Source organism: Hyposmocoma kahamanoa, unplaced genomic scaffold (assembly GCF_003589595.1).
Source record: "Hyposmocoma kahamanoa isolate Upper Pololo Valley unplaced genomic scaffold, ASM358959v1 232, whole genome shotgun sequence".
Taxonomy (NCBI): Eukaryota; Metazoa; Arthropoda; class Insecta; order Lepidoptera; family Cosmopterigidae; genus Hyposmocoma; species Hyposmocoma kahamanoa.
Window position 1 is genome coordinate 3,295,896 of NW_020653750.1, and position 14,206 is coordinate 3,310,101.

The 14,206-nt window shown below is 36.6% G+C and overlaps 1 protein-coding gene across 1 annotated transcript; it reads left to right on the plus strand.

Moving 5' to 3' along the window:
• The first annotated feature begins 211 nt into the window (after positions 1–211).
• On the plus strand, positions 212–8,186 carry LOC113228614 (putative homeodomain transcription factor). Its single transcript, XM_026461968.1, has 10 exons — positions 212–234; positions 346–407; positions 1,100–1,180; positions 3,441–3,586; positions 4,380–4,588; positions 4,983–5,122; positions 5,380–5,526; positions 5,796–6,408; positions 6,938–7,052; positions 8,044–8,186. Exons 3-10 carry the CDS (start codon positions 1,161–1,163, stop codon positions 8,184–8,186), a joined length of 1,533 nt encoding a protein of 510 aa, XP_026317753.1. The 5' UTR covers positions 212–234; positions 346–407; positions 1,100–1,160.
• The last annotated feature ends 6,020 nt before the right edge of the window (positions 8,187–14,206 follow it).

Genomic DNA, 14,206 nt, shown 5'->3' on the forward strand with positions numbered 1-14,206 from the left:
AAAGTGAAACTAAACATCTCTTATATACAGTAGTTGAAGCTCCAAATCATAAAACGTAAAATTATTGTATTAAATGTAATCATGTGTATACAATATTTACTGTGCTGTGGTGTGTTACAATGTATAACGGTAATTTTATAAATAAACGTGTATTTATAATGCTTTTATTTTTGTGTGACCTTTATTGTGATTCTGCTTTCATACATCATCGAGCGCCCACAGCGATTTGTGAAAGTAATTAGGATTTTTTTTATATTTTCATAATATGGTTTTGTTCGACTGTATCCTGATTAAACAAGCTTTGTTCGACGCTTATCAAATTATGGAAATAATCTTCCGTTTCAGCTGTCGCATTGATATACACTCAGTTTTGATTTTGGAGATATTGTCAAAAACAAAGCCAAATGGTGAGTGTTGTATTAAGTACTGTTTTTTCGTTCATTATAATGACTTTATATTGTAATTCGGAGTCTTTAAATAACCAAGCATTGTACTGTTTGTAGCAGTTGATTGAGAAGCTTGAGATGCTTCAGTATTGAGGACATCATCACTTAAATGAATTGTGTGGAATGTTAGCCATGTTGTGCCTCTGCTAATTAAGAAAAAAAAATCATTGTAAATTCAATTGTTTTTAGCTTAAAGAGAAACTATATTATTTATTGATGTGCCCAGTGCTTTTCGTATCACAAGTTGAACATATTTAATATATATGTACTATTAATGTTAAGTTAGTATAAATAAAAACTCAATATCAAAATTAATACATAATGAAAGGACATTTTTCCACTTAAACATAATGTTATCTTAATAAGTAATATTTATATGTATATATAGCCTCTATATATAGCTATAAATAAAATAAAAGTTTTTAAAGCCCTATCAGTGACACAAAATTTATAAAAGGTAGTACTAGTATTGTACTTTTAACATTTCTTTCTGCTATTTTATTTACTACTGTGTTGCCTACTTATTTTTCATAAAATTTGTTAGCATCTCATCTTCATAAACAATTTTGTCCTCTTAACAGATTACATACTGATTGTATGTCTGCATCATTACATTGTTCAATTAAACTGTAAACTTATACTATTTGTTTCAGCTTTCAATTGTGATTGAAGTTAAATTTTTGGCTACCACAAATTTCATACATTTGGTTCAACATGAGGCAACTAGCAGCTTGGTTAGTAGTGATCCATGTTTTTTCTTTTTTAACTCTTGTCTAATTTGTCAAGGAATGAAGGGGAAAATATGTTACCATATATCCTTTTAATCAAACTTTATCTTTTTGAAATATAGGGGATATTTAATTTGCATTTATGTTAAATGATCATACTAGTTTTTATGTACATTTAATACTTGATACCAATCTAATATTAACCTTTCAATAATCACTTTAGTAATTTTTTTCCTATTATTAATTAATTACCTTTTATAGGTAATTTCGTTTCATTGCAATGTGCTTTATTACTTGACTGGTATCACAATGGCCTTCTTTCTAAAATAACCCAAAGAATAGAAAAAAAAATGTTTAATATGTATGCCTATGAGGTGTAATGATTTTGAATTTGTTTTATTATATCATTTTTTGTTGTATAAAAACATTCAATAATATATAAAACAGAAATGCAAGCAACACTATTTAGACACAATACTTAATAAATTATGTTATTCTGTGGAAATCCATGTTAATGACAATGGAAGTAAATTACTTTGCTCTTTGCTCAGACGACTGAGCGTCAAACAATAAACATCTCCCGAGGACACCTCATAGAGAGGTGAAACACTTATCGAGTGTATTTTTGGAGTTGGTGTGTATTTATATTATTTATTTCATTAATTTTATGTGGAGGCAGGGTGGGAAAACTAACTGCAAGAAAAAATATTCCACACCAGCGCAGCACAATTGAATCTTCACTGGATTTTCTGAGTGGCAAAGTATTTTACTTCTATAATTATTAACACAATAGCTTTCTGATTGCTATAGTGTCCTTTTTACATTCTTCACACTTATTTTACCTTAACAGTACCATGCAAACTGGTAGTTTCGCAAGCACATGTTTACTCAAAGGCATTATGTATGTTATATTATGAAACAGTGTATGTAACGACCTTGTTTGATGGTTGAAACATGAAACAATACGCGTTTATACCCCATGCACTACTGCGAATATCAATTTATTGATCTAGTAGTAACAGTATCAACCATCTACCATCCAGTTTCGCATTCTACTTTAAATTTGAAAGAAAATCTTCAAAAAAGTTATATTTCTTGCTCAGAAGGCATCAAACAGAATCAAATTTAAAAATTTTGTATTCTAAATTCATTGAGAAACTTCCTCACTCTGCAAGGTGCATCATCAACTTTGTGGCAATACCCTCAAAATCTCCGATTGGTGGTGGATGGTTACTAGCGCATTTAATATTTATACTTGTTGATTGAAGGATCACCTAAAACATTACAAAATAGTTTAATTGTCACTAATAAATAATATACAGTAATAAATAATAATAATGGGGAAACCCTGTATGGCAGGTAGATAATAGGGATCAAAGCACTGAATGGTATATAATATAGTATTGCAACAAAAAATATTTTAGAAAAAAAGGTTTATTTGATCATAATATCAATATGTTCCTGCCTTGCTTGAAGGCTCATGCATGCTTGTTGCAAGCTCATTTATTCCCTTTCGGTGAAATAGTAGCAAACGGCAACCCACTAAGTCTTGGAACTCATTTTCGACTGGTTCACAGGAGATAAGTTATTTATGTGTAGATAATTATCTGTATATCTATATAGATAGAGAAATATATGGTAATCAATCGGAGCTAAATCTGGCGAGGCAGTGTAATCGTCTTTAATGTTTCGAGCTCCTGTGCCCCGCACTGTAACTGGTATTAAAAAACAACACGGAAATTAACATATCCTTGTTAGATTTCATAGTGAATACTCAATTAATCGAAACGAAAACAACAACGTAAACATTTTGAAATCATGAGTGTGTAAAAAAATTAAAATTATTATATATAATTTCACACATCAGCACCAAAACAAAAAATTTTTTTCAAATATGATTGATTTGCTTAAATTTTACAAGCTTTCAATATAACTTCCCTCTATTCTGTATAATAATAATAACACAGACACTCATAGCCCTGCACTAGGGTAATCCTGTGTCGCGGGTGCCATGGACACACAAATAGACAACCACAAGTCACACCCAGGGTCCCAAACTCACGAGAGAAATAAATGTAGGCCATACAAATATTTCTCCCGGCCCTCCTGCCTCCTGTGTGACATACCAGCATGGTAACCTCTCGGCCACAGAGGTAGTATAAACATATCACAATGGGGTATAGTCCTGGGATTCTATTCTCGCTTCACCCCATTCGCACGTGTTCCTCCGTTCCATGATATACTGAAGTAAGGCGGAATTATGCAGGTACCAAAAAAAAATCAGCTCCTACGACAAAGAAGAATGGGAGACAATGGTAGAACAGCTGCTGATGCGCGGCACCTACCGCCGTCGCATCGTTGATTTCTCCACTCACGCTAGATCCTACCTCATTGATGTGGACTTGGTCAGAGGTACGTTACATAATACAAAAAACAATAGACTCTACGCATGTACCACAAATTCGCGCGGCGTCAAGACTAGAGGCACACTTTTACGAACCATACAGTTCTGATGCGCAACTAATGTACTTGCACAGAGACGGGGTATATGCGGGGAAGCGAGTGCCGCGTGCCCACAAACGCGCTTATAGTTTCTTTTATAAAATTGTTCACTATCGCGAAAACTGAAAACATCTAAAAATAAAGTATCAGGCAAATATTTGGCAGTGCAACACATACCTATGCAAATCTTATCTATTATTGTTGATAAATGATTACGTTATATTTTTCATTTTATAACAATCTTCGCATATTTTCTTATGACAGCGTAAGTACAGTCAACAGCAGATCAAGCTATACATATTATATACTTTTGTTCGAATATGGCCTCCAGTGCAACGGAACAAGACCCGTCAATGTGTAACTTGATGTACCGCCGTCTGTACATACACGGATGGCGGTACCGCCGAACAACAAAAACGTTGGTCTACTGTAGGGGAGATATTGTAATACTTTGCCAGAGGATTACGACATTTGATTGACGCGATGTACAAAAGTGTGACTCCCAGGTACATTAGCGTTAACTATCGCAAGCATGAAAATTCATTTAAATAAACTGGAGAATGTTCTTTACAAAACTTAATTTGATCAATGTTGCGCCATTTGCATCCAATGCCTCCCTACAGCTTCCCAACCACGGGCCGCGAAAGAGAGGTCCTGCGTAGCGTCTTTTAAACGTGGTACACCATCTTTTTTTCCTTTACAGGTTCTTCATTCGTCAAAGCAAAACCCACTCTGGGTATGCGACGTGTTGTATGGTATGCACTGGTCAGGCTGTTATTCCTACCCGCTTTGTACCAGTGGTGGGCGCAACAAACCTCCCCAGCCTGCGCAAAATTCCTGTTAGCGATATGGTGTATTCAAGTCCTCAATATCACCTTGTACTTTCTATCGCCTGCGTCCGTAGGTATTGATGTAAGTAATTCAAACAGTACACAGATTAATTATAATAAATGGAAACCTTTGAATGATTTTTAACATTTCCACATATAAAATCATCGCACTGTTATCTCACTTTCAATACAATAACATATTTTTCATTTTAATTTTTGGAAATAAATAAAAGTCACAAGGTGCCAGGTCGGGATTGTACGCGGAATGGCTCATAAGGACAACCCACTTCTAAAATGACGCCACAATGTAAAAACTTATAGTGCGCCCTATGTAGGTATATTATGTATACTTCCAAGAAATTCCATTTTTAAAGTTCAAGCAGTTGAGATTCCTAACAATAAATTTAAAAAACTTTCGTTGTACTCAGGTTTTATTTAGATTTGACTTATTTGTAGTTCATTATTTCTCCTTTCAGCCCAATTGCTGGCTGGTACCCTTAGGACTGATGGTGGTATTGAGTGTAGTGCACTCTCAAATAGTGAGTACAACGGAAATGGAACTCGCAAGAGTCCGACCACGCTCCAATTATCGCAGAAAACTTCCTAGATATTTCAGGTATCTACCAATTATTTACTATTTTTTTATTTATTTGTCAGGATGTTGGATTGTGATGAAAATAAATATTGAAATGCTAAAGAAATTATTTGAAATCACAGCAGCGAAATTATAACCCTGACAATAAAAGTAATCATACTACTTGTTTTAAGTACGAGTTGCTGTCTTACTGGAGTGATCGATTACCGATAAGTCAAAACTTAAGACAATCCTATGTCAAAATGAGTGTGTGATACATAAGTGGGTCTACTTTTCAGAAGGCCGCGTTCGGAATGCGACGGCGGGAGCGGTGGTGGTTCGGCAGAGAGCGGTGCGACATCCAGCCAGAGCAAAACTCCTTCTACAAAACCTGCCAAGTTCAGAAGACGACTATCCCGCTCTGAAACTAGCGATAATATACTGAGGTAGGTTTTTCTACACACTTAGCCAGTGTTTCGGTTATTCATATTACACGCATTGCTTTGTCATGTTTTACACTTCTTAAACATTTCATTATTATTGACAATCGCGGATCTTTCTGTGCTTACATTTTATTTTCTATTAAAATTACCTTTTTTCTATTATAGCAACATACTACATGCAAATTGTCTTTAAGGAAAGCGGTCTGCCCTATTACTCATTCAATATTATTTAATAATTTTCCTTTTAAGTTGTGTTAGTCAATTCATTTCAGGAAGCGCAAGAAGGAATTAACTAAAGAAAATATAATAAAAAATTTAGAGTCTCCCATTAAAAGTAAACCAATCAAAGTGAAGGCCAAAGATTCTGACGACGAGGACTATATGATATGGAAGAAACCTGACATAAAACCCGATTTGACCACTCCTATAGTTACATTCACTCCACCACCCGATGACACGCCTGGTTGCTCGTTCGATTTCAAACCACAATTAACAAAAAAACATTTAGAAACTTTCAATGGAAGGCATAACGCAAATGGTGCTAGAGCAGTTATAGCCGACGGCGACGATGGCTTCGAAAGCCTGAATGGATATAATTCAAATGGCAGCGATGTTGACAATCGTAAAGAATTACTTAGGACAAAAAATAAGATAGTCAACGAAGTTGCAACTGGCACAAACGTAGAACTGGGAGAAAAAGAGGACGATAAAGTGTTTCAAATTGGTAAGCTTAACAAAGAAGACGACGAAAAGTCAATCGATTCTGATTGTGGTAATCCTACAAGTAATCCAAGTGAGGGGAAACGAGTGGGAGTAAGGTTCAGAAGTTCGTGGGTTCGAAGGGAAACTAGCGACGAGGATTTCACTGTTAAGAAAAAGGACAAGGTAAATAGTAAAATTGTACCCCGTTTATAATTTTCTCAAAGTCATGCTTACGTACGCTTTCTTTTTTCATATCAAAAATAAGAAAGTTTTCTATTTAGACCCTCCATAGATAGGCGAGAATTAATAACTTTTATTGTTGAAATACTATAGGTCATAGATGAGTGGGAATTTCACGAATTTCCGCACAACCACGCAGGTACTGCTTTATTGATGCACTGTGTTTGATGGAATGGAATCATTGGTTTTTAATAACAGGGTCATGTAGCCTGTCTTAAAAATGAAAAAGAGCTTAAAAGTAAAATTTTGACTTAGTTATACCAATTGCTTAAAACAGAGTATGTAACTGAATTATATCTTATTGCTATTCTATTATTTCATGCTTGTGGATACTACTCAAAGGATCTCTTCAAGTTTCTTTCGGCTTAACTTCAGCGAAACATTTCTAAGACAGTTCATATCGTAATGCTTGAATCCAAATACACATCATCACACATTAAAATAATATAACATATATATGTAATTTGTGTAGAAACTAGAGAATTACCAGACGTCGTCATCGGATGGGGAGTGTTCCGCGTCAGCGCCATCCATCGCGCTCCCCTCACACCATACCATGTCAGACTGGGTTGGGCAAACCACTAACAGTAAGCGTCATTTTCTTTTATTAACTCTTTCCTGATATTCCATCATTCCTTACTCTTTAGTTATAGACTTTTAAGCTAATCTGTAGCTCTGGCGGTATATTTTACAGGAATATTCCAAGGTCACTAACCATATATACATTTACCGTGGGCTGAGTAATCCACATAGTGACTGCTATGACATAGACAAGCTTAAACAATGACTATAGGATTGTGATCGATAAAAAAATAGAGTGACTTCTAAGCTGCATTTTCAACTCGCAAAGTCTTACAGCCTTCATTGTTATGCTTTTGACCCGCGTTGACATTATACAGAATTTTATTAAAACCCTACAAACTGTCAATATGATAAATACAAAATACAAAAACATAAAATTCGGTAAGCATGTGTTGATTAATGTCATTATAATATATGTATGTGGTATAATGACAAGGGTACATAACAAAGTTACCACACTTCGACGTGGGACCGATTTGAGCCGATCGTGTTATACCACGCTGTCGCTTTAAATCGATCGGCCGTCGACACCAACGATCAGCCATCGATACCGCCCTTAGGACGTCGTCGCCAATCAGCCGTCGTCGCCGCCGATCGGTAAGAGGTGTGAAAAAGATGATTTTCGCACCTCCGAAACCGCTCACTTACATGAGATCGACAGTATCGTCGTGCATCGCTGTGATCGTACCTACTTAGGGGTTCGCTTTGCTACAATTTCTTGATGAATGAAGATGAATTTCCCATCCAATCTTCCTGTGCGTTCAGCCGACGTCAGCGCAGTACGGACGCAATCGGAGTCATTCGGACGTCTTCGAGTGCGTTCAACCGTCATCAGCACCGTACGGCGGCGGTCGGAAACTCGACAGTAAACGAATTCGTTGTCGGTCTGCGCTCTAATTGAGTGAACATAAAGCTTTTTCTGGCTGGCTTAATGCGATCCGCGTCAATAAGTGTGGTAACTCTCTTAAGCAATCTGATACATTTTACTATTGGCAGGTGAAGAGAGCAGTTACGGGTCTCAATCTGAGGTCGGGCATTCCGATGTGGGCTTTCATTACAATGCAGATAGTTCGTGGGATCCATTCGCTATTTTAGACCCTTCAAGTGATACAGGTAACTTATTGATGTTTCTATATTAATACTTATTAACATATCGCACCCCTCATGGAAGAATGGCATAAGTGAAATTACGTCAAACATGTTTATTGCTCTATTAAATACAGAAAAATAAAAATAAATAAACACTGATCTAGCAATAAACATGTTTGATATAGTTCCACTTATGCCACTCTTCCATAAGGGGTGCGATATTATGTACTCTACAAAAAGGTTGAATTAGGATAACAACGTTCATATGTACCACTTGCCACGTTTACCAGAAACACAAAGTGATTCTTTTTTCAAATTAAACATTTTGTATATGTATGTGGTCAGTGGTTTATATGAACATTCCTATACGTCAACTTTTTTTTAGCGTTCCTCATGTCCCTATACACAGTGAATAGACTTAACATCGACCGATGACATTTATTATAAAAAATATATATAAGTTCACAGGGTTAATTTTAAAAATGCGAACAGTCTCGCAGGTTACTAACATCATAAACAACAACTTTTGTTTGTTCCATGACTTTTCACAAAACATAATAGATGTATGAATAAATCAACTTTTAAGTTTTTCTTGCATTAACACTTTTTAAACCTATATTTGGTAGGAACTAATAATAATATACAGGGTGTAACCGCAAGGTGTAGTCATATTAAAGGAGCCAAACCTATACTTGATCTAGACCCTCTGTGCAAAATATCAAATAAAAATAAGTGACTTTTAATGTTGATATAAGTTTAATTATGTTTGTATAAATAGTGATTGTCCGAAACAACCACTGCGTCACAACTCTATTGCTAGTTACGTTACTACGACTTCACAAATTCATTCATGAAACCTGGGCGGCCGCAAGCGGGGCGAAAGAACAGCTGACTACAATTGAAATGCCACTGTAAAAACATGATTTGAATATGTTGATAACACGTTAATATTAAGTAACAAAATCTTTAAATACCTACCTAGAAAAATCTAATTATTTCTAACAATATTATTTTATGCCATACCTAGGTACGTACTTATTTACATACAATTTAAAGGATATTTATTTACTTATTAAGCCCGTAGTTACGCACGCCTTCATCGTATACACATTCTACATAATTTTGTATTAATACATTTATTTACGACAATTTTACAATAGTGGATACTTTTTTAATTGGTACTTACCTACTGTTCAATTCATACACGTTTTAATGAATTTCCTACGAATTGTAATTCACTGTTGTACAATGTACGAAATATTGACTTGTTTACGATAATTTTGAATAATAAGTACAATCACTGCACGCACTGCTGGCACATTTCACACATTTACAGGTAAGGTTCAAAATGCCGACCTCCATGCAATATGCATATTTCCGTGTGTCGGTACAGAGACTGCTCTACTCTTTGAAGCATCTGCCGAGTGATTTGACTAAACGCCATTTCGATCCGCTGCCTCATTTCTTCTGCGCTTTCACAGGACTCCGCATAAACAATATTTTTATATGACCCCATAAAAAAAATCGAGCGGTGTCAAGTCTGGGGACCACGCTGGCCAGGGTACAGGACCTCCCCGCCCAATCCACTGCGGGAAACGGTCGTTCAGATGGGAACGTACATTTCGAGCAAAATGTGCGGGTGCTCCGTCGTGCTGGAAAGTCATTCTGTGTTCCATCACGAGTCTCACGTATTGTGTCACTGGCAGGGCCATCAGAACGTCATCCAAGTCTTCTGTTAGGAATCTTAAATAATTGGCCCCATTCAGACTTGCCGGCAAAAACACTGGACCGATGACGGCACAACCTATTATACCAGCCCACACATTAATCCGCCACTGGTGTTGAAAATTTGATTCCCTTGATACGCGGGGATTCAAATGAGTCCAAAAATGTTCATTATGCATATTGATAATGCCCGCACGCGTAAATGACGCCTCGTCTGTCCACAGTACCGACGAAGCGAAGTCGGGAGACCTCCCAACCTGGTCGCGGTACCAGCGGCAAAATGCCAAACGTAGATCATAATCCGCTTGTAACAGCTCCTGCGTTCTTTGAAAATGGTATGGGTGCTGGCCATCATCCCGTAGCACACGCCACACACTCATATGGTTCACACCACCAAAGGCTGCCGCAGCACGACGAGTACTTGTCTTTGGATTGCCGAGAAAATGTTCCAAAACATCTGCCTCGAATTCTGGGTCTCGTGAACTCGGCCGGCCTTCAGAACTGGAACCACGGAACGATCCACTATTATGAAGTCTCATAACCATCTTCCTGAAACATTCCACAGTAGGAAATGGTCGACGTCGATTTTCTGGGACGCCATCAATAAACTTTGCCCAATACATTTGGCGAGCCTGGCGCAAGCTCCCATCGGCTGCGCCTACGCACAACATCATCTCATAGTAATCACTATTGCTTAAGCGTGACATAGTTTAAATAAACACAAAAACGCGACACAAACAAAACGATGACACCTATTTAGTCCTCACAACGCAAACGGCAATTACAGACTTACAAAAAATAAAAAAATAGTGCCTCTGCCTTAGCGGCGGCACATCAAAGGACGCCGACTGAAACGCAAATTTTGGAATATAGGGTAACGTTTTCATAATGTACCTACAGGATGAAATTAAAATTATTACCATCCTTTTAAAATAAGACCCTTCTCATGATACAAATTACATCATTACATACACATTAAACGAATACCTATATCCTACGTATCTACGACCTTCAACGTCGCACTGCATACGCCTTTGTTTGTAAACAAGCCCATCACCCGTACCACTTCCACACAACGCAAGAACTGACTGGGTGATTACGGATATACTGCACTAAGGAGGCAGTCACCCATCGGAAACTCACGACGTCCGAAACGAAAGCCTAACACACTAACCACTACACCATGGAGGCAGTCGACTATAGGAATCAAATCCACGACCTCCGAAATGAAAGCCTGACACTCTAACCACTACACCATGGAGGCAGTCGACTATAGGAATCAAATCCACGACCTCCGAAAACAAAGCCTAACACTAACCACTACACCATGGAGGCAGTCGACTATGGGAATCAAATCCACAACCGCCGAAACGAAAGCCTAACACTCTAACCACTACACCATAGAGGCAGTCGACTATGGGAATCAAATCCACGACTTCCGAAAAGAAAGCCTAACGCTCTAACCACTAGACTATGGAGGCAGTCGACTATGGGAATCAAATCTACGACATCCGCAAAGAAAACCTAACACTCTAACAACTACCCCATAGAGCCAGTCAACTATGAGAATCGAATCCACGACCTTCGAAACAAGTCTAACATTAACCACTACTCCACATCACGATGTATAAAATCAAATGCTGGCGGCGAAAATCAAAGGTGATATTTTTGCCACTAAAGTTGCCGCCAAAGGCTTGCGACTTCGCTACGATTACGTATCGCGTACGCAAGGCGACTAATCTTGATACTTTGTTTATTTAGGTAAGATTTTTTATGGTTTTACACTATTGCTAATTTAAACTATTCTAAAATATTTCTTTAGATGAGTAGATATTATTAGGAAGCAAGAACCTTAATAGGTTCAACGGATATTAATTATTTCAATTTCACCATGTAATAAACCCATACACAGAAAGTTGTCGTGTGTAGATAAGTCAAATTAAGCGTAAGCCTGTTGTTAGAAACGTGCGCTCAGCAATAGACGTATGTAAGTTAGTAAAGTACTATTTTTTGCACAAGGTTTAGTCCACTACACTTGCATAGTAAGTACTGGTTGGAAACTTGACATTCTCGCATCTTTGAAGATTTCGGCAATTATCTCCGAAATCCAAGTTTTCTCACGATATTTTCATTTCCAAGCAAGTGATGAAAATTTATTTTATTTTTTATTTTTTTATTTATGGCACAATGTACAGACATCAGATACAGAAAGTGAGGAAAATAAAAACACTTAAAAATTAATACAACAGGCATATCTGTGCCCAATTATTACTGTGCTCAACATTCATTTTAAAACATTTAGATATACTTAAACAGACACTAAATCAATCATAAAAAAAAAATTAAATTAAATTAAAATTACAATAATTAATTCGTGGTCAACGATCAAAACTAATTTCTTGACGTTTGCCGACCTTCAGGTTGCACCTTTACGATGAAAGTGTCCCAATACAAACTTTCAACTTTTTGGGAACAAAAAAGAAAATAAGATTTCAAGTTGTGACATTTTCATATTATTTTATTTATTACCTACTCTTGAAGTACTAAAGGTGATGGCCTTATTAGTCTTTGAAAATAATGAGGAAAAATGGAACTTTACAACTGAAAATTGTTTCTGATCATTTTAATGTTCAACAATTTAAAAACATAATTTACAAAAGCTAGTCGCCAATAGGTATTTTTTTTAACGATTTTTTTGTTATCATTTAACGTATTAAGAATTAAGTCTTTTTAATGTTCATCAGCTAAGCAAGATGTCATAACCCTTGATATTGTTTTGTGGTCCCTGTTTCACAATTAAAAAAAAAAGAAAGTCCACGAAACAAAAAAGTAAGTCCCTTTAAAAAGTAACTTACTTACTAAAAAAATATTTTTTTTTTAAATATTAAGCGACGGGTCGAACAAGTCGTGTACCCGGTGGAAAGAGTCACGCCTGTCCATAACAGTAGCACTGCCGCTCGAAGGCTACTGCTACGGCGTTCATCTCTCTGAGACATAGTTGACAAGTCCCATGTGCCTGTAATTTCACCAGCACCCTTACCCTTCAAAACTGTAACACGGTAAAGTGGCAGTACTACCCTGGACAAACTCACAAGGAGCTCTACTGCTACTAGTGATTTTTGAATATGATTTTCGGAACGAAAATGGCTCAAATGCTAATCCGGCAGCGTGTTGTCTTTGCAAATGCAGATTCAACAATGCGGCGTTAATATTTCGACGCGGGAGTAGAATTTTTAAACTGAAAGAACAAAATGAAAGGGACCTTTATGAATCAGTGCTATTCGAGCTTTAATTGCACAATTTCATCTTCACCACAGTGTGACTAATGTAACAAAATATTTTTTTAAGATGGTTTTACGGTATAAACTCATTTTTTCATTTTTTGATTTGGGTCGCTTCATTGTAAGGGTGCGAAGTATTAGTCGGATAATTGCGTCATATTGCGTCATGCGTTAGAAGAAACATACCGACTGATTCGCTAGCCGCCATGCGTTAGAACAGTACCGACGGATAGAAAGAGACAAAGGAGATCCGCCAAAATGACCCCAGGCCCGGCGCCAAAATAATGTAACTCAGTTTTTAGAGTAAAAATAGCAATAATATTATATAGTTTCGGTATTGCTAAATTCACATGCTAACATAGTTTTTTTGCCTGTTGAATTTTCATAGGCGCTTTATGAAAAATTCTATTTATTAGAGAAGCGTCGTCCTTTTTAGTTCATTAACATTGTAATAAATAATTATGGCATATAAGCATGTATATCAATCATATTATATAAACATATTTCATTTGCAGTTATATTTTTGTTTAGAAAAAAAAATAGTATAAACTTCCCATAAATAAATAGAAGAATCAAGTCAAATGTTTTAGTTTTAGCTTTTTGTTTGTATTATATAATGATAAATATATCAACATTCGCATAAAGGTACAACAACAAATACGTTCAAACAAATAATTTAAATAAAGTATATTTGTATTGTTATATTATCGCTTTACGCGACTTTACTTAATGGCCGCATGACCTTCAAGCAATCGGCAAAGAAAGGATGAACACGCACGGATGAACGCACCTGTGACGTGAGGGCACAACTGGATACATCTTATTGTCTCGCTCACATATAATGGTTTAGAGGGAGAAACACGCAGACGCCCGCTTTGCTTTGGCGTGCTCTGCTCACGCGCAGTCCTACGCTAACGTTTGTTGTGTTGTGTACTGTGAACTGTGCGATACCTTACCTTGATCTTTATTTTACTTTGTTTAACCCTCCCGGACTTTTGATTTTCTTGTGAAATGGCAGACGTTTGTATTTTGTGTACACGATCATTACGGCAACGTCGTAGACA

Coding starts and splice junctions, on each gene's coding strand:
- LOC113228614 (XM_026461968.1), top strand. CDS start 1,161: ATGAGGCAACTAGCAGCTTG. Junction 4,589..4,982: donor CTGCGTCCGTAGGTATTGAT/GTAAGTAATTCA, acceptor TTCTCCTTTCAG/CCCAATTGCTGGCTGGTACC. Junction 6,409..6,937: donor CTGTTAAGAAAAAGGACAAG/GTAAATAGTAAA, acceptor TAATTTGTGTAG/AAACTAGAGAATTACCAGAC.